Source organism: Hydra viridissima, unplaced genomic scaffold (assembly GCF_058129835.1).
Source record: "Hydra viridissima isolate aposymbiotic clone 2 unplaced genomic scaffold, HvirCarnegie_v1 scaffold_14, whole genome shotgun sequence".
Lineage (NCBI taxonomy): Eukaryota > Metazoa > Cnidaria > Hydrozoa > Anthoathecata > Hydridae > Hydra > Hydra viridissima.
In genome coordinates, this window is record NW_028324313.1 from 6,129,543 (window position 1) to 6,150,000 (window position 20,458).

General features: G+C 28.8%; 2 protein-coding genes across 3 annotated transcripts in view; one reads left to right on the forward strand and one right to left on the reverse strand.

The window, feature by feature from the left end:
- Positions 1 to 3,612: 3,612 nt before the first annotated feature.
- On the forward strand, positions 3,613 to 11,535 carry LOC145181656 (histone-lysine N-methyltransferase KMT5B-like). The gene is made up of 7 exons (XM_090071639.1): positions 3,613 to 4,205; positions 4,388 to 4,497; positions 6,421 to 6,587; positions 7,018 to 7,037; positions 9,887 to 10,023; positions 10,142 to 10,263; positions 10,505 to 11,535. Exons 1-7 carry the CDS (start codon positions 3,930 to 3,932, stop codon positions 11,164 to 11,166), a joined length of 1,494 nt encoding a protein of 497 aa, XP_089927765.1. The 5' UTR covers positions 3,613 to 3,929; the 3' UTR covers positions 11,167 to 11,535.
- A 4,476-nt stretch (positions 11,536 to 16,011) lies between these two features.
- The window catches only part of LOC145181784 (carboxyl-terminal PDZ ligand of neuronal nitric oxide synthase protein-like), a 4,546-nt gene continuing 99 nt past the window's right edge, over positions 16,012 to 20,458 (reverse strand). The window contains exons 1-9 of one of the 2 annotated variants that reach the window (XM_090071640.1): positions 20,375 to 20,458; positions 20,207 to 20,278; positions 19,214 to 19,315; positions 18,573 to 18,628; positions 18,054 to 18,159; positions 17,784 to 17,928; positions 17,519 to 17,673; positions 17,096 to 17,287; positions 16,012 to 16,923 (exon numbers count right to left, since the gene is read on the reverse strand). The exon at positions 20,375 to 20,458 is cut by the window's right edge and continues 99 nt beyond it. In XM_090071640.1, coding sequence (XP_089927766.1) covers positions 16,447 to 16,923; positions 17,096 to 17,287; positions 17,519 to 17,673; positions 17,784 to 17,928; positions 18,054 to 18,159; positions 18,573 to 18,628; positions 19,214 to 19,315; positions 20,207 to 20,278; positions 20,375 to 20,458 — 1,389 coding nt within the window. In that variant the 3' untranslated portion in view covers positions 16,012 to 16,446. The remainder of the gene's footprint in view (positions 16,924 to 17,095; positions 17,288 to 17,518; positions 17,674 to 17,783; positions 17,929 to 18,053; positions 18,160 to 18,572; positions 18,629 to 19,213; positions 19,316 to 20,206; positions 20,279 to 20,374) is intronic. The other variant, XM_090071641.1, reaches the window with a different exon arrangement.

Consider the following 20,458-nt stretch of genomic DNA (forward strand, 5'->3'; position numbering starts at 1 on the left):
ATCTTCCATGGTTCATTATTACTGGCTAGCGAAAAACTAAAAGTACAATTCCTCGTTGTGGACAACTTGGTGGTACCAGTAATTATTGGAATGGACGTGTTAACATGTCATTCCTCAATGACCATCAATTTTAAAGGAAACAAAGAGCCTCTAAAATTCTGTTTAGCAACAAAAAGTATGAAATGTTCAACATACGCCTTAGTACCTGGAGTCGATATTAACAAAATGAAACCAATAGCTACAACCTCACGACGTATTCCCAAAAATATCTCCGCCATAACAGATGAAATAAACCGCTTGCTAAAAAAAGATATAATTCAAGTAAGCCGCAGCCCTTGGCGAGCTCAATGTTTTGTAGTATGAACAGGAAATAAAAATCGCCTCGTGATCGATTATTCTAATACAATTAATTTACACACTCCGCTCGATTCATATCCTACACCACGAATCGATGACTTAATACTTAAAATAGCAGTCCATAAAATTTTTAGCACAATTGATCTCAAATCGGCGTATCATCAAGTGAGAATACGACCCGAAGATTACAAACTTACCGCATTTGAAGCTAACGGCAAATTATATGAGTTCAAACGCTTACCCTTTGGATGTACAAACGCGGTACCAATCTTTCAAAGAGTAATGGATGAATTCATTCAGGATAATAAACTTGAAAACACATACGCTTATCTCGACGATATAATTATCGGTGGAAAAGATGCCCAAGAACACGATAAAAATCTTAGTCGCTTTCTACACGCAGCTAAAATCGCCAACATTGAGATAAACGAAGAAAAGAGTAATTTTAAAAAAAATCATATCGAATTCTTAGGCCATATTATTGAAAATGGAACCATAAAGCCAGACCCAAAAAGATACGAAGCACTGATAAATATGTCTGAGCCAAGATCGTTAAAAGAGCTAAACCGAATGATAGGTTTATTTGCTTATTACGCTAAGTGGATACACAATTGCACAGCATTAACTCTCCCACTTACCCAAGCAAGAGACAATTTTCCAACAAAGGGTTTAACTCCACATGCTAAAGAAGCAATAAAAATACTCAAAAATAAACTTGTAGAAGCTTGTCTAGCCTCCCCTAATTTAAAAGTTTCATTAACAATAGAAACTGATGCCTCCGACTCAGCACTCGGAGGAACACTATTACAACGTGGCAGGCCCGTTGCCTTCTTTTCACGGACATTAACTAATGCCGAAAGGAAGCATGCGATAGTGGAAAAAGAAGCGGCTGCCATAGTGGAATGCTGTAGAAGATGGAGGCATTTCATTAACTCAGTACCCTATATTAATATAATAACCGACCAAAGATCCATTTCCCTTATTTTTAATAAACAGAGTGCAACAAAAATCAAAAATGAAGAATTAACACGATGGCGTTTAGAACTAGCTGATATTAATTATACAATCTCTTACAGGCCGGGGAACCAAAACATTGAGCAGATGGCCTTTCAAGATGTTGCTCGACTGTAAATAACACTAAAGCGTTTTACAGTATCCATTCCCAGCTATGCCATCCTGGTGTTACAAGAATGATACATTACTGCAAAACCAGAAATCTACCATACTCTACCACAGAAATCAAACAATTAACAAACCAATGTACAACTTGCAATGAGCTCAAACCACGTTTTTACAAACCACCCACAGGTCGTCTCATTCAGGCAACAAGGCCTTGGGAACGCTTATCGATGGACTTTATTGGACCTTTACAATCCACTACAGCAAACAAATACATCCTCGTGGTGGTGGACGAGTACTCACACTACCCATTTGCATTCCCCTGTCAAGACATATCAGCTGACTATGTTATACGACACCTTCTCAGCCTCTTTTCATTATTTGGTGCACCATCATCTATTCATACAGATCGTGGAACTCAGTTTGAAAGCTTAAAAATCAAAGTTTTTCTTGAAAAGAACGGAGTAATTAAAACTAGAACCACTCCTTACCATCCCCAAGGCAATGGTCAGTGTGAACGAATAAACGGAACAATACTAAAAGCTGTTAGTCTAGCTCTGAAAACCTTAAGTCTAGGAAAAGAGAAATGGGAAATAGTATTGCAAATGGCTTTGTCCTCCATAAGAGGACTTTTGTGTACCGTCACTAACGAAACACCCCATCAGAGGATGATGAACTTTCAACGCTCGTCAATAATAGGCACTGTTTTACCTAACTTCTTAACAGAACAGGATGCCACAATCCTTTACAGACGTCGGTACGAATGAAAGGAGATCCACTCGTTGACAGAGTTCAACTGCTAGAAACAATATCGCCCCACAACGCTCGAATAAAATTTCAAAATGGAAAAATTGATACTGTTTCAACAAACGACCTCGCCCCACTAGAAGACCTAAATCCCCCAACAGAATCAGTCCAACAACAATCCGATGATTTGAACATTGAACAGATGATCATTAGCAACAATACCAACAATTCCATAAACAGAAACCAAGAAGAATTAAACGAAACCAACGAGGTAACTTCAAACCCATTAGTTGAGAATTCAATTATAGATAGTATCCCTTGTAATCAGTCACCTACAACAGTGGTACCTAGTCAGCCTATACAGAAAGTTACTACTCCTGAGAATCTTGATAACATACCCTCAAGAACAGGACGCGTTACGAAGAGGCCAAAGTATCTCGACGACTACTTTCTTTCCTAGTATAATATCAGAGGTTAAATCTATACTCTCCGCCCTAAAACTTTCCTAACGTGGAGAAGACTGTTATAATTTAAGTAATAATTTTATATAACATTCATGACGTCACTTCTGAATATTTCTGACGTCTTCTGAATATTACAGTTATTAGTAACGCTATTTATAAAACCTATTATACATACGGTTATTAGTTACGCTATCTTATATACGATAAATGTTTGTGGTTCTTGTATAGCCTTTTTCTTATATTTGATAAAAGCCAAAATATACATGAAAGACTTTTTTATTATGGTTTACAACACTGGAACAAAATTTTACCATAAACCTTATCCGATCTGTAAAAGCTAAAAGAGGTCTCATTGAAAAATAAATTTTTTATATTTGTATAGCTATGTACTTATTTTATGCAAAAATCATGTTTCCTTATTTTTTAAAATAATTTGTCTACACTTAGTCTGATCACCTTGTAAAATGCGATATCTTAACTTCTAACAGAGATTCTAAATTGAAATTTACATAACTGTTGAAATCTTGTTAGAAAATTTTCGTAAATTGCTGCTTACGTGCATAATTAGCCCTGAATTAAACAAATTCAGTTATAACTTATGCTCAAGTTCAATTTTACAATAAGAGGATCTGCTACCTTTTATGTATAATAATCATTTCCTAACTTTTGAATTTATTTTAGTTTTATCTATGTAAAATAAAACTCTTAAACTTAAAATAAATAGTATTATATCTTCTACAATGAATTTCAGTTTTATGATAAATTTATGTCATACAAAAAAAAGCTTGAAAATCTAAATTATATTTTTTGAAGATCAACCTATAAAGCCAGCAGGTGCTTGTTAAATAAATAATTTTTAAGACTTAACGAAAGGAAAGGAAATTATTTTACATTTTTACTAAATAAACGCCCATTGGTATAGTATGGGAACTAGTAACGGAATGTAAAGAATGACAATAAAAATTTAGCGGAATAGATTCTGCGTTGTTAATTTATTTATAAAATAAATGCTATAGATGAGATTTACCTGACCATTTCTGGCATAATTTCAAAGTGTAGTAAAGTTGAATAAGACAAAGACGTTATCTCATAGGCAGTATATGCTGTAGCCATCGACTCCTTAAAGCAATAGTAAAAACTTTGAAAAATAAAATGCTGCTAAAATGAAATTTATTGTTAGTGTTTACTATAGTTGAGGATTTATAAATACCATACTAAAAATACTTAATGTAGTTTTGAAATATGAAAAAATCTTGTGCTCAATTGCTTGGAGAGCAAGATGACCTTGCAAACTTTATAATTCTTGATACATTATTGGGATTTGAAACCCATAAAATGGGTTTGATACAGCTACCACCAAAGCCTGATCTGAAAGCTGTAAAAAACCTAGCTTTTATGTATAGGAAGTATGGAGATGAACATACAGTACTTAATGAGTTAATTGACCTCCTTGGTTCATGGTGGCATACTTTTAAGACAAACCATTCCACACCTCAGGTTATAACGCAAAAAGAACATGTATGTAACTAGCTGTTACCTAATTATAGAAATATTTTATTACTATAACAGTATTTACAAATGTATTTTGCTGTTTGAAGAGTGCATTAGATAATAAAAAATAAATTGATAGCATTTCATTAACTAAACTATGCTATCTATGAATTGCTAACAAAAGAAAAAAAAACTTTTCTTTTTTATAGCTATTACATTACATGAGGATTTTTGATCCAGAATCAGGTTTTGTTATTGTTCCTTGTACCAGATATTCTACTGAGCAAGTTGGTGCAAAAGTCCTCAGTACCAGAAAATGGTAATATATTCAAAATATTTTATTAACCCATAATTTATTAAATATGTAATACATTTAATATCTATACATATACAGGGAGTAGCAAAAAAAAACCACACATCAAAAAAAAAAAAAACTAGCAAGTTTTATATTTTTCTAAAGATAAAGGCTTTTTGCTTTTATCTCTTAAGTTCCCTAGTTGGTAATTCAAATTTCAAATCATAACAAACTTTTTTTTTCTCTTTCATATTTTAAAATTTGTATTCACTTGAGGAATTAGAGAAGTTCTAAAAGACCATACTTGTTGTCAGATTAAAAATAATCCCAACTTAACACACATCTCAATGACAAAAACATCTTACTGAATCTGGAAATTTCATTGCATCTTAATGTTTAAAAATTTAAGCAGCAACAACAACAAAACCAAAAAAAAAAAAACAGGAAAAAAATGTTAGCATGGTGCTAAGAGCATGTAAACTCCTTATGTTTACTTCTTATATCATTATTATTTATTTATTTTTATTGCAGTTGGGGTCATTGCTTAAAAAAATTATGAAGTTTTAAAACCTGCAATATTTAAGGGTAGCTGTTATAAATGACTGTAAAAAATATAGTCTGGGTTGATTTACTTCCCTCAGAGTTAGAAATATTTCCTGTATTTGGGACCATGGATTAAGATGTATGGCATTTTGGTTAATCAGTGAATGCCTAGTGCTAAGCTTTTCCAGAAGGTAAATATGTTTTCTAATAAGTCAATTACCCAAAGTGTAAGGTTAAGACCAACAGAAGTTATTTAGAAGAGTTAAAAGGAGTGGACTCTATACCAGTAGAATAATCTGTAGAAGACCGACAAATATAGGGAAGTTATTTGAAGCCTGGAATGTATTGCTTGTCAACTTACTAACAAAGTTATTAAATAGCACGAAAATCAAAATAGTTGTCAATAACAATGGATGGCTAAGTGATTATAAAGTTTGAAAAGCTTAAAGCTAAAATTTGTTTGATTGATTTTAATTGAAGTTCATATTTTTTTTTCATGTTTGCAAAAAAAGAAGCTTAAGTTTTTTTTGTAATTTAAAAAAAAAGTGTGAGGTTTTCTTTGCAGCCTGTGTGTTTCTGTGTGAACATATATAAACAAGAGGCTATTTTTAAAAAAATTTTAGCTGTTGCCATGGGTACAAGTTTAAACAATTAAATCGAGTTTTAAAGGTTTTAAATACTAATATATTTTATCTTTTGGCTACCAAAACTATATTGCAAGAATTGTGATTCTTTGAACCAAAATTGAAATCAAAATCATGAAAAATAATAAAATTTTGCATGTTTTTATCTTGCACTCCTTACAGTTTGGTGTGTGTGGTGTGTATGTGTGTGTGTGTGTGTGTGTGTGTGTGTGTGTGTGTGTGTATGTGTATGTGTGTGTATGTGAGTTGTAAAAAAAAATGTATAAACAATTTCAATGCAGTTGGACAATATTTAGGGTTGCCCCAAGCAGGATTTCTATTACTGTTTAGTTTTAATCAAATTTATTTAGTAATATAGAACAGGCATTTTTACTACTAGATTTTATGTTTAAAGTTTTTTAATGTATATAACTTAATATAATGTTGAAAGGAATGGGCTTGCTATATATATTTTTTTTTTAGTGTTCGATTTTGGCATAATAATACAGGCCCTAATTTCTTGCTTATGTTAGAAACAGTTGTGTCAAAGGATAAAGTTTAATTTTGTCTAAAACTGTCCAATCAGTGACAAGATCGACAAAACCATTGACTTTTACAAAACTAAAGTGAAATTCTGCTGAACTGCGTTTGATAATTAACTTAAAATTTAAAATTAGTCCAGAAAGCCAAAAAGTAAACAATTGTTGGGGCACCAATGTGTTTTTCAAGTGTCCTAAAACTTTGCAAATAATTTTCATAAACTTTATATTTTTCATTTTAGGGAAAGTGGAGCACGGATCAAATTTTTAGTTGGTTGCATAGCTGAACTGACTGCTGAAGAGGAAACAAAACTATTAATACCCGGAGAAAATGACTTTAGCGTCATGTTTTCAACAAGAAAAAACTGCTCTCAGCTCTGGCTTGGTCCTGCTGCATATATAAATCATGGTATAATATATAGGAATGAATTATATCATAAAACTTCAGCATAATTTATCTTTAAAATAACAATAATATTAGCATGCTTTTACAAAGATGTGTACTTTAGTAAATATTTTTTCTATAATATATACTACCATTCATAATTGTTTGAATGACAGAAATTTTTTAAAAAATGCTGAAAATTTATATTTCTTTATTTTCATTTAATGTTATATTGGTAATCTTCATGTTAGGGCTACAGATTCTAAGAAACATAAGTATTTAATTATTCCTTCATTTTCCTTTTAAATATATATATATATATATATATATATATATATATATATATATATATATATATATATATATATATATATATATATATATAGCTTTTTAAAAATGATATGACAGAAAAGGTATGTATACGATATCATAGTTTTTTTTTTATTACTTTTAGATTGTCGTCCAAATTGCAAGGTAATATTTTAAAATGTAGCAATTATGTTTGATAATTTTTTTAGTTTTTAAATATGAAAGTTTTAAGGTAAAACAAGATTTAGATGATGTTTCAATTATCTATTGAAAAAAATCACAACTTGCTAACTTGTTTTGGTAAAGAGGTTTTTTATATATTATTTATATTATTTATATTATTTATTATTTATATTATTTATTATTTATATTATTTATTATTTATATTATTTATATTATTTATATTATTTATATTATTTATTATTTATATTATTTATTATTTGTATTATTTATTATTTATATTATTTACTATTTATATTATTATTTATATTATTTATTATTTATATTACTTATTATTTATATTATCTATTATTTATATTATTTATTATTTATATTATTATTTTGTTCACATTGAAAAACAAAGAGAAAAATGAGCAGTCTTAAATGCATAAGTGTAGTAAGAAATATTCAATGTTGTTTCTAGTTCTACTGTTAAAATGATGTTAAACTTTGTTTTGAGCACAATGCACAGGGTGCTTGAACAAGTATTTTTGCATAAAAAGTTTGACAAAAATTCTTTGTGAAAAATGGTTTAAGATATTTTTATAGGAAGATTTTCCTGCTAAGAGCAAAATCTTAGCTGATTCCTTTTTGAGAAATTGAAATTTTTTCGTTTATCTGTACATTTTTAATTTTGCTTCTTAAAAAGACTTAATAACTCTGTAATATTAAATAGTATAGTGAATACTTACACACAGATGAAAAAAATCATTCGTTTTTCAGTCCTTTGTTGAAGTTGACGGTATAAAATTTATGAGAATGATATTTACACAAAATTTTACACAAAATATTTACACAAAAAAACTTCACTGCATATTATGCATATAATAGAATATTATTATTTATGGAAGTAATAATGATGCAATTTGTAAATGATATTAAATTTTATTGTTGAATTAACATAAAAAAAAATTATATGAACTCAACATATTTATTATGCACACTCTTACATATACTTTCTGTATTTAACATATGTACTCAAGAAATGTATATTATTCTGTGTATTATATTTTATAAATGACTGGATAAAGTTTCAGTAACAGCTCTTTTTAGTTGCACTGAATAAGAGGGGTCTTCTATCATTTTCATTAAATATATATTATGATTTTTTAGATATGATTTAACCCTTTACTAGTTATGTGAAAAAAAATATTAAAAAAAGAAAAAATTAATTATTTAATAATTATTTGAATTAGTTGACTGTTGTTCACTTTACTTTGTTGACAGACAAATACCTTGTAGTCAGACAAAATAAGAAATAGCACTATTCCTTGTTTCTTGTGGTAAAATAATATCTTGATAGTTGGGAAATTCTACTAGATGGGTATTATTCTGCAAAGCACTTCTACACAAATTACAGATACTCACTCGAAAAGTTTTCATTTGATGAACAAAATTTGTTATTTTTATTATTATTTTTTAATTATTTTGAGTATATTTTAGAAACAGAAAAAATGACTTGTTAATTTTCACTATTTTCTGACCACAGTCACATGCAGTGCACATACTATGTATTTATCATCATTATGAAAACAAAAATAAAGAAAGTTTTTTAATAACTCAAAAATAAGAGGATTCTGGACTTCTAGAAGTTACACATTCAAAAGTCAAACTGCAAATGTATCCCTACATATTAAACCCTAACAACAATAACAATAATTGTTATTGTTATAAGTAAACAACTGAGGTTTGTTTAAATTGTAACAATAATGTAAACAAACACATTATAATGCTTATATATCACTCAGTTCACTTTATGTTCTGATAAATTTTGTAGTGTCAACTTCAACCAAGAACTGAAAATGGTTTTTTTTTTTTTCATCTGCGTGTAACTATTTTTTATACAATTTAATATTACAGGGTTATTAAGTTTTTTTAATAAGCAAAATTAGAATGTATGCATAAAAAGCAAAAAACAAATGTGATTTCTTTGATTGGGAATCAGGATTTTTCTCTCAATTTAAAAATATTCCTAAAAAAAATATTCCTGTCATATGAAATTCCGCACTAAGAGTTTCAGTCAGGATTTTTTTGTAAAAAAACTTGTTTAAGCATCCTGTAGCATCCTGTGAATTATGATAGAAGTCTTTAAGGTGTTTTTCTGCTCATTTTTCCCACAACAATTGCTTCAAAAATGTCTAATCAAGTGTCAAGTCACTAAAGTGATCTATTACCCGTGCTTGGAACTCAATGTCAAGGGACTATATAATGAGCACCTGCCTGTCCTTCTGTCCTAGGCTTGAGGCAGTGATAGAAAAAAAGGAGACTTGATTGAATGTTAAGATGGGAAAAGCATTTGTCTTCTATTTTTCTTCTACTAATATTCCATGAATATAACTTTTTAGTGCTTTAAAAACTCATTTTGAAAAATGTTCTAAAAAGTTCATGAATGGCTGCCGCACCCTGTACAACCAATAGATGTAATAGATAAAAGCAAGTACCCATGAAAATGTTTTGGCAATGAGTTTACTTTGTAACTTTTAAATTATTACAAAATTTTTAAATAAAATGATTTTTGAATGATCTTCTAAGTTACAATTGAAAAAGCAAGACTAATATATAAAATAATGCTAAAACTGCCAGATTAAGATAATAATCTAAATTGACTTGTTTTGCCTTGGTGTCTCAGTTTACCCTGCATTACCTTTTGCAAAATAACTAATTGTGGAAGAAATAATAAAAAGACCTTTGATGTTTTTTGCCAAAACAGTTGTTAATCAATCACTAGCATTGTTTTTTATCATTGTGAAAAAACATTTTTTGTTTTGATAGTTGCTTAAATTTTTATTTTAAAGTTTGTTTCAACTGGACGAGATACAGCTTGCATTAAGGTGTTAAGAGATGTAGCAATTGGTGAAGAACTAGCTTGTTATTATGGCGATGATTTTTTTGGTGACAACAATTGTTTTTGTGAATGTCTTACTTGTGAAAGGTTGTTCATTGATAACTATCAATTTATTTATCTTCTTCATAATCTCTTGATCCCTAGCTCCTTTTCTTGTCAGAAATTCGCTTCTTTTCTAATCTTATTTTTCTGATTTCTTTTTTAGAAGACAGACTGGTGTGTTTATCAGCTCTTGTAATGAAAGCTCAGCAAAAGCAAAGTCCTTAGGAAAATATACTCTTCGAGAAACTGATAAACGATTATCAAGACAAACAAAACCTGCTGAAGGTAAATTTACTTGTTTAATGTTCACCTTAGGTTTCCTTTCAATAAATTTGGATGGCAGTATCCTTTTCTAGTATAAATATTTAAGCTAAAGGTTTTCCATTTCAATCGCCAATTATTTTTCTTGTTCATTTGTATTGTATTCGAACATTCTGATTAATAACTCAATTTAAAAATTTACTAGTATTATAAGAAAGTTGATTATATTTTTACATTAGATAAATTTAGATTCTTTAAAATTTAGATTTGGATAAAGATAATGAATCTGTAACTGTCAATTCCGGACAGCACTCACAGTTATGTACTTCTGCACCTGCGAGAGCGATTTTAAAGGAATATGATGTTCAAAGGCGCTCACAAAAAGACCAAGAGAGTTTAACAAATGAATTAAAGATGAAATATGCTACATTCTTAGACCTTATACCAGAATTAAAAGATCTTCCTTACTTTGATCTCCTTTTTGTGGAGCGCTTAGAAGGTGTGAAACCCATAAGATTTTTTGAAAAAGATAACAATGAACGAATAGCCAAGCAATTTTCATCTTCTACTAAAAAAGTTACAAGACCATTTTTACACCAATCGAAATCTGATTCGCCTGAGAATTCTGAATTATTTTCGTCCTGTTCGGAATCGGACTCAGATGCACATTCCTCCTATGATATACAGTATAAAGCTGAATTGAAAATAACTATATCTAAGATAACTACACCAGTGAAGCAAAAGCCTTGTAAACGACCTCAAATCATTAGTCAATCTCATCTAGACCAACCATTCCTAAGGATTGCTAGAATTCAAAGTGGTAGTCGCTCTTCAAGACGGTTGCAAGAAATTGAGAAAATCATGTCTAAGAGAATACGCAAGAAGAAGCATAAAAATTGCTTCTGCTGCAAAAATGATGAGATGTAAAAAAAAAAAAAAAAAAAGAATTGCGTAGAATACTCAATTAATTTATTTCGATTGTTACAATCAAATACTTCCTCATTTTGTAAAATGAAAGTACGGACTAAGTCTACAATTTAAGGCTTTCAATATGTGAATTAAATATTTTAAAATTAATTATAAAGAAATTAATTTAAAAGAAACTTTGTACGTTCGTTTTTTTAGATTCGTATTTATGTTGTGTATTTATAAACAACTAGGATATCTCTCTCCTGTCTTCTCCTTTAATATATATGTGTATATAATATGCTTTTAATAATTTTTCTTTTAATATTACCAGATTGAGACTGGCACATTATTTGTACATAAAGGCATACAACATACTTCATATGTATATAACTGTTGTGTTTGTTATTTGATCCTAAAGTGATGCAATTTCAGCGCTCTTGATTTAAATATAAAAGCTGAAAGATTCTTACGTTTAAGTATCATTCAAATCAAGACAAAGTCTTCATTAAAATTAATTTTCGAAAAGTATGCATGTAAAGAGTACACGAAATACAAAACGTTGGTGTTTACCCTTCAAAATGAATTGAAATATTTTGATAAAATACGAAATCAGGGCGCTTAACAACTTACACCCCTCTAAAAACAAATTTTGGTTTGAAAAGTTGACTGAAACACTTTACATAAACACGTCATATAAACACGTAATATAAACACGTCTTAAAATCATTGGAACCTTGAGAGCGCGAATCATTCAAAATCATAAATATAAATTTTTGAAACGAAAATTTTTTTAAAGAATTAATACATTAAACAGTTAACATTTGGATTTTGATAAAGGAAAGGTCGGAATCCGCCGGAAATTTATCTGTAAAACCCATACATATTTAACACATTTATTAGCACATTTTTAAAAACAATTTTTAATGTAAATTAGAATTTAAAAAAATCATTACTAAATGCTAATAAGATGTTTTGAGTTTTAGAAATTCATTTTAAAGAGGGATTTCAGGATTTACTTATCCAAAACTGCTTAACAGGAAGCTATAATGTACCACTTCTACTGCTTGTTCATTATAAAACACCAAAACTGCTTACAGAAAGCTGTAATGTATCTTTTCTACTGTTTATTCATTATAAAACACTAGGCAGTAATAAGACTTTTTAAGACCTTAATAAGACATTTTGTCCGTGCCCTTTAAAGATGTCTCTAATTTAAGAGCTTCATCCACTGCTCCAAATCTTTGTACGCTTTTTATTTTGTGCTTTGTAGAATTATTAAATATAGTTTAGGTGCACTCCAAAATCCAAAGAGAAGGTGATACAACTTGTTATGTGTCGTTTGACCACAGAAAGAAAATATGCAGTTCAAAATATTATTTTTTCAAGTTTAAGTGAAATTTAGTTCATTACATCAAATTTTATTCAAATTAACCAAATACACCAACAGCTTTAAATAACCTTAACTCAAGCAAAACTCATATAATGAAAAAAGAAGGGAGTATTAAACTGTATATGATTTTAAATTGTGAAAAACTTTTATTCATAAAAGCAGATCTTGCAAATATGCATATTTTAAATGCATACTTAACCTTAAAAGGTAAAATATGGATTTAAAACAAAAAAAAACTTCTAATATTTTTTTCGCACGAAAATCTTCTGAAAATTCATCTAAATTTATTTTTCTGAATATCTCAATTTCGATGCATAATAGACTAATGAAGACAACCTATTCCGGGTAATTGTGCTTCTAAGTTCTTTTTTTATATTTTTAAGTCTTGAAAATGACCTTTCTCCAGTCCAATTGTTGACTAATAAATTGAGAAATAGCCACAAGATTAAATCTACGTTGGGGATGGCCTACTTTGGCGTTTGTTTTATGTATGTACTTTATAGCTCTTTGGAAAGATTTTGGTTGACTTTTTGATATTCTTGCATAAACAGCTAAACACATCCACCAACTTCAACACCATAAAATTATAATATAAAATGTCCTAAAGTAACAACGCATTAATTCAGTTCTGGCAGGGCCGCCGAGAGGGGGGGGGGGCCAAAGGGACAGTTTGTCCCGGGCGGCAGATGTCGATGGGGCGCCAGATGCCGAAGTAAAATAAAAATAGTTTTTTTAATCTTAAAATGCCATAATTGAAATGTATATATTACTCGCGTTACATCATTATTTTTAATTCCTCGAAAAAATTTTAAAATACGAACTCATCAATGATTTCGTACTCTATACGCTGTTAAATTAAAAATGTCCCTTGAGATTTTCGCATTCATCAGACTAAATTAAAAAAAACGTAAACGCTGATAATTAGCAATAACAAACTGTAAATACAATTTAGAAATAATTCTATTCAGAATTTAGAAAGTAATAGTAAGTATTTTTCAACTCTTTACGATCAACTTATTTATGGTAATTCATGTTTAAGATTTATATTTAACTATTGAAATATTGATTTATGACATTAGCTTTTTGAGATTGAGTTTATAATTTTTTGATGATTTTGCGTAGTTGACTTATGCTATTTTTTTGATGCGTACGGTTATTTACAGTAACTGTTAATAATGAATCGTAAAAAACTTTCTGGTGCCCAAAATAGATTGGCTTCCAAAAGGGTAAAAGAATGTGAAAAAAATAAACAAACGCTCCAAGAATTACGTTGGTTTTACAAAGCTACTAATCAAAATACTGATTTAAAGATGAGTTAGTAGAAATATATAGGTCTATATATATATATATATATATATATATATATATATATATATATATATATATATATATATATATATATATATATATATATATATATATATATATATATATATATATATATATATATATATATATATTATTTTCGAAGCAATTTACGAATATTTTCGAAATTAATCATTTTTCACACAATGCCAATATCCGTTGCAGAGGGTGAAAGATCTTTTTGTAAACTTAAGATTATAAAAAACCATTTCAGAGCCACCATGGGACAAGAGCGACTTTCAAATCTTATGATGTTGTCTATTGAAAATGATATCGCGAAATCATTGTCATGTGATGAAGTAATTTATAATTTGCTTCGAAAAAAGCTCGAAAATTTTATTTAAATTAGGAATTGTTTATGCTGTGGTTAGTTAGCAAAAAATGAAATAAAGTTAAAGTAGCTATAAAGGCATAATGTATTTTTTTGCTTCTATGCTAAGTATATATATGAAGCGAAATCTATAAGGGCGCCGAAAAAGGTTTTGTCCCGGGCGGCTTGAAGGCTCTCGGCGGCCCTGAGTTCTGGTGTTCAGATAATCAATATGCCAATGCATACTTTTTAGTGTAAAATTATTAAGATCAGAAATAAAAACAATAGTGCGTTTGACTGATACACTGTATATACTGGTGTATAAATCAAGTAGGTGTTTGACCTCCTATTTTTACTTAGAAAATAGTTTAATGTAACTGATGTATAAGGTGAGGTATATTTTCTACAGATTAATATATATTTTCTTCTTAAATTCTTAACCTTGGCCTATGAAAGTGGGTTCAGCTGTACCCCAAACATGTGTTAAAATTCTTTTCATGTTTTTGCTACCAAAATCATTGAAATCATTCTCTGGACTGTTTTTCGCAATTAAAAATTCCTCCATTTGCTTACGAGATATTTGATCGTCATAAATTACCAAAAAGTCTAAAATGCTTGCTGGATCACGTAAAAGTCTTTTCATTACATCTTCATTTGTCTTGTTCCCAGATACTGTTGGTTCTTATTGCTGGGCATAAAGTAACTAATATCCAATCTTTCTAACGAATGAGTTCCTTTCGGTGTCTATCTATTAAGTTTGACATGGATCGCTTAGCCCCAAAGGATATTTTGTGTTCAGATCATAGAGAAATCTTCTTTTCTCTCCCATTTCACTGGCGTTTTGTTTCATGTTTTTTCTGTACAATAAAAAAACTTCAAATCAATCGTAAGTAAATTGTCGTCACCTCGAGACATTATTTGGGAACTGATTTTATAAAAAAATAACAACCAGTTTGCAGGATTCAATTAGTTTACATATTCATAATGCCGTATAGAAAAAAGAAGAACAAGATATGCGTATAGAAAAAAGAAGAACAAAAAGAGGAGTAATGGATAAAAAAAAGTATCGAACACTACAGATGGTGTAAGAGATCATTATTTGTATTTTATAAACGTAATAAATAAGAGTGCTAACCATTACACAATAATAGTACGCTTATTGAGTAACATTGTATAATGGAATATACTGAGGACGGTAAACACAATCTTGCCCATTCCTAACCAAACTATCCCCACACTAACAACCTCGATCCCAATCTCTACATTTACCTTTCACATAACCCTAGAACCCATACCTCCCTAAATCCTGAGCCTCACAACGGCTACATACTACAAACAAATAAAACATTTGATTTTTAAAAACGCCGCCCTCACACTATGTAGGAAAGACCGCAAAGATGGAGAAGCTAGATGAGTTATTGTGGAAATATTGCAATAATATAATAATAATAGAGTAATATTACGCTGAGAAATATGATGTTAAGAATAAAAAGTTTGTAATCAGCTTAAACATAAATACTATCTCGTATTCATTTATTATTAGAAAAATATTACAAAAAAACTATAAGTGATATGAAATTTGAAAATGTGACCAAATTATGACTCACTAAATCTTCTCATACAGTATTTATCTATTTTTTTTTATCGATATGGAGTTTTATGTTTTTTCACATCTTTTGTTCATACTTTCTACGTTAAAGATGGTTACGATATATGACATGCATCTTGGTTAATTTTTTTTTAAATTAAGTTTGTTTTCAGTGAATTTTAAATTTTTAACTTTATTAATACATGAAAATTTCTTTAATACTACAAATATTTCGCATTATTTCATTTAAGAAACTCTATGTACATATATATTATAGAAAATACAAAATAATCACAATAACTACATAAAATTTAAGAAAAAATACTTCACATAATTTCATTAAAAAAAAAAAAAAAATTCAAGATTATTAAATTGTAAACTAAAAACGTTTCTTTCTTAAGAATCGCATCTTTTAGGGTGTCACCGAGTCATAAAACAAATTCTAACTAAAGCAAAAAATATACTGCTGAAATTTTATTTCGCGTGTAGGTTAAATTTATTAGGTATATAAAAAAGCTACAGTTAATTTGGAGCCATCTGTGTAATCATTTAAAGGCATCTTAAGCTGACATACTATGTTAAAAAAGGAACCTTCAAACCCACAGATAAAAAGAAAAACTACAATAAACGTCAAAGATTCAAAATTCACGTTCCTGCTGATATTATAGAGCTTTCGTTAGAGCTTTTCTTTAAAATATCTGTGTTGTTACCTAACATAATGGGCGTTGAACTTAAAGATTCTTCTGTTCGTGCTTTAAAAGGATTACTGCTAACCGCAGCACTTAAGCAATTTTTATCATTAACGACGAATTCTTGAGCCGGTCCACTTGTATTATTAAATCTATATTTACTATTATTAGAATGATGTTGAGGGCTTGGTCCTACGTTGGAATTATCAAATATTTCTGAAATGAAATCAATTTGAAAACTTCCCATTCCTGCAGTGGTTCCTGGATAAACGGAAGATGAGTCCAATCCATTTTGCGACAGTTGATTCAGGATCCAACCATCATCTAGAGGTGTATCAGTAGCGGAGCAATACTGTTCTTGTAGTTTCGACATAACTTTGTGTAACATAACAGAGAGTTCTCGATTTTGTGATAACAGTTTATGAACTTGATTCTAAATTAACCAAAAACTAAATTCAAATACTGAAAATCAAATTCAAGGACATAGGATTAAAAATCAAAAGATCAAAAAAGTAAACTTGAATTACAAAAAGAATAAAATACAGGAGAAAGTCTAAATTACATATTATTGATTTTAAAACCAGTTTAAAATTACTTAAGCTAACCTGAACTTGAATCCTGCATTCTTCTTCTGCCTTCAACTGACTCCTTAAACGAGAAAGCTCATTTCTTGCAGCATCTGCTTCATGCATTTGCTGCAGAAGTTGATGATGATAAACTTGCTTCAGTTGTTGTAAAGTAAATGGCCCATGTGTTTGCATGTTGAGGTCGCCATTAATAAGCGCTGCTGTAGGAGCCTAATACCAACCAAAAAAACTGACATAAAAAAATGTTATTTCAAACATTTAAATCTTTAAATACCTAATTTTATTGACTTTTTTTTAATTTTAAAGACTTGATTTAATTTTAAAGAGTTAATTTTATTCTTTTATTTTCATATCTTATTTGCATTGATTTATTAAATTTTTATATTCATAAATTTTTCTAGTGAATAAGACACAAATAATGCATAACCACATGTAACTTACTTGAGGAACTAGAGGCGGTGGAAGGTTGATCATTTCTCGAGCTGTATCAATATCTGTAACAAGATTAGATATCGGATTATGGTGTTCACTATCCCTGCAACTGGTTAGTTTCTCTTCACCAACTTCTACATCATCAATATCTGTCTCATTAGGATCTATGGGTCAAGTTTATTAAGACATTGTATGAAATCTGTAAGATAAAATTATATTTTATGTTTTTTCCAATAAAGTCCTGTAAAAGAAACAAGACCAACAACCAACTTACTTTTCTCATCTAAGACATTTCCTATTTCATTCTTCTTCTCCTCTAAAGGAGTGGTAGTAGATTTATTTTTCTCTCGTTCAAGATTGATTTTATGACACACCTCAAATGCTTGTCCAATCGTACGAACTATGTGCATGGCTTGAGACTAAAATATTAAGTAAATAGAAAATAGCAACATTAACATCCTGTTTGTGATCATGATTTCCACCATCATCTCATCATTCCACCATCATCATTATTTTAATAAAGTTCATAAAATGTAATACCAACATTTTTTAGTGCTTTGAAGACACTGCATCTAAAAATTCCATCCTCACTACGTGCAATGTAGCTTAATATCTTTAAGTCTTGGGAGTCATGTGAAACATAAAATACCCTTTAAAGAACATCTGAACATTAACAAACAAAAAAACATTTGAAACAAAATCTTTATAACAGATCTGGTGGCAAAAACTATCTGAAGGAATAGCTAGACACAAAACAGTCTGAAGGAATAGCTAGATGCAAAAGGATAACATGAATTTTATATCATATAAACAGAACACATGCTAATTTATTTAACATCTTACATGATTCAAGTTTTTGAAAAAAGTAAACATAAATTAAATGAAAAATAGTTTCTTTTTTATTTCTCAAAAAAAAAAAAAAAACTCAAATGATAAATATAAATTTCAGCAGCTAAAAATTTGTAACTTAAAAAAAAAGGAGAACATAATTTAGATTAAAAAAAAAATTGTAAAAATAAGCCACTTCCAGATGAATATTCAAAAAAAAAAAAATGTATCTTACCTATTAATAGGATAATGCATAATGAATAAACCACTATCTTCTAACATTAAACTACCCTTAAAAAAGAACCAAAATCATATGCTTTATAATAAGAATTGTCAAATAGTTGAAAATTCAATTTAAGTTTGGAAGGAGTTTACTTTGACATTAAAAAATAAGAACATGAAACTCATTTCACTAAAGAAAACTAGTTTCTTTCAGATCAGAATACTTCTCTGTAATTCTATTATTCAACAAACAAAACAAAATTTAGAGAAAAATATTCAAGTTAGAACAAAAAAGAATACTACAAAAGTAGCTATTTCTTAACAAAGTTAATATTTGCTTGTATGAAATTTATTTGTTTATTACAAGCATATACATTTATTTGTTAAGAACTTAAATTCCTTAAATGAAAAGGTAATACTTATTTATTAAACAGTTAATAATCTTTTATTTATGAAAAAGTCAAAACTTCTTGATAAAAATGTTAGTGTTTACATTACCAGAAAAAATTTTATTTTATAATGAAAAATTTTTTTAAAGATAAATTGTATTAGTTTATAAGAAATATAATTCATTATAAAAAACAAATTATGATATTACGAAAAATAAATTATTCTATGAGGAAAAAAATTAATCTACAAAGAAAAAATTTTTACCTTTTTCTTTTTTTTCTTTTTTCTTAATGAAACTTTAACACCATCAGCTGATACCCCAAGTACTATCTTACGTTTCTTGATATTACGATACTTGTGTTCATACTAAATATCAAATTAAAGGATTGAGTCAACCTTAAATCAACATTTATAGATAGTAGTTTCTACTCTATATTAGAGTTTACTTTAAACATCTTATATCAGTAGCTAAATGATAAATTTTGATGGCTGGCTATTCACTTGGTTCTTAAAAGAAAACATTTCAAGAACAACTACAACTGCCATATAGACAAAAATCAACAGTTGTTTACTTATTACACGAATACATGTAGCAGTTCTATTAAAAAGTAGTAATTCTTTTGTGTGAAGAATGTTTTAAATAAAATTCACGTTCAACTTTTTAATTCTTGGTATTAAACTGTTAAAGTAATTTAAAAATTAAACAGAAGAATATTTATTTAAAGGAATAAAATTTTATATGGTAATTCAAGCTAAAACAAATAAACTAAAGAAACTCTATGAAGCTTTGAACAAAAGATAGTGGAGTTAAAGGTTAGTTTTTTATTTCTCAGGAGCTGTCTAAGCATGAACACTAAATAATTTCATTACTTTTCAGTCATGAGTCCTCTTTACAAAATAACTTTATTGCAAAAACTCATATGGCTTTGTAATTAAATACTCATATTCATTCAAATATTAAAAGAATGTAAATATATACTAACAATATGTTTTGGGGTGAAATAATTAAAAAAATACAAATGGAGGATTTAAGGTAAGGAATAACTACTTTATATTTAAAATTGAAGCAAATTAGAATCCTCAGTGACTGCTTTATACTTATAAATATATACAAACATAAGTAAACATTAATTACATTACATGAAAAAACATAAGAAATATGATGTTATATTTAAGGTGTATAAAATGAGCTATTTGTTTATAATTACTGGCTTAATATTTATAACTAAATAAAGCAGACTTAATGTTTATTCATACTCGTATTCTTCTCATAGCAGCAACTATTTCAACCCTACTGTTTGGACGAGGAATTTCTTCTGTTCCAATATACTAAATAAATATTAATAAACTATATGAAATGTACCTCACAATCAAATCACAATATTAATAGTATATACTTATTAAATATTGTTCAAATTAACAAACCCTGCAATTAAAAGATATTCCATGTTCAAATGCTTCCTCATTTTGGACTGGTATACGTAAATCTTTTGAATCTTCAACCGTTTG

Excerpts from the sequence above, each read along its gene's own strand:
- LOC145181656 (XM_090071639.1), top strand. The coding sequence starts at position 3,930 with ATGAAAAAATCTTGTGCTCAATTGCTTGGAGAGCAAGATGACCTTGCA. Across the intron at positions 4,498-6,420 it reads GTCCTCAGTACCAGAAAATG|GGAAAGTGGAGCACGGATCA; the intron begins GTAATATATTCA and ends TTTTCATTTTAG. Across the intron at positions 7,038-9,886 it reads ATTGTCGTCCAAATTGCAAG|TTTGTTTCAACTGGACGAGA; the intron begins GTAATATTTTAA and ends TTTATTTTAAAG.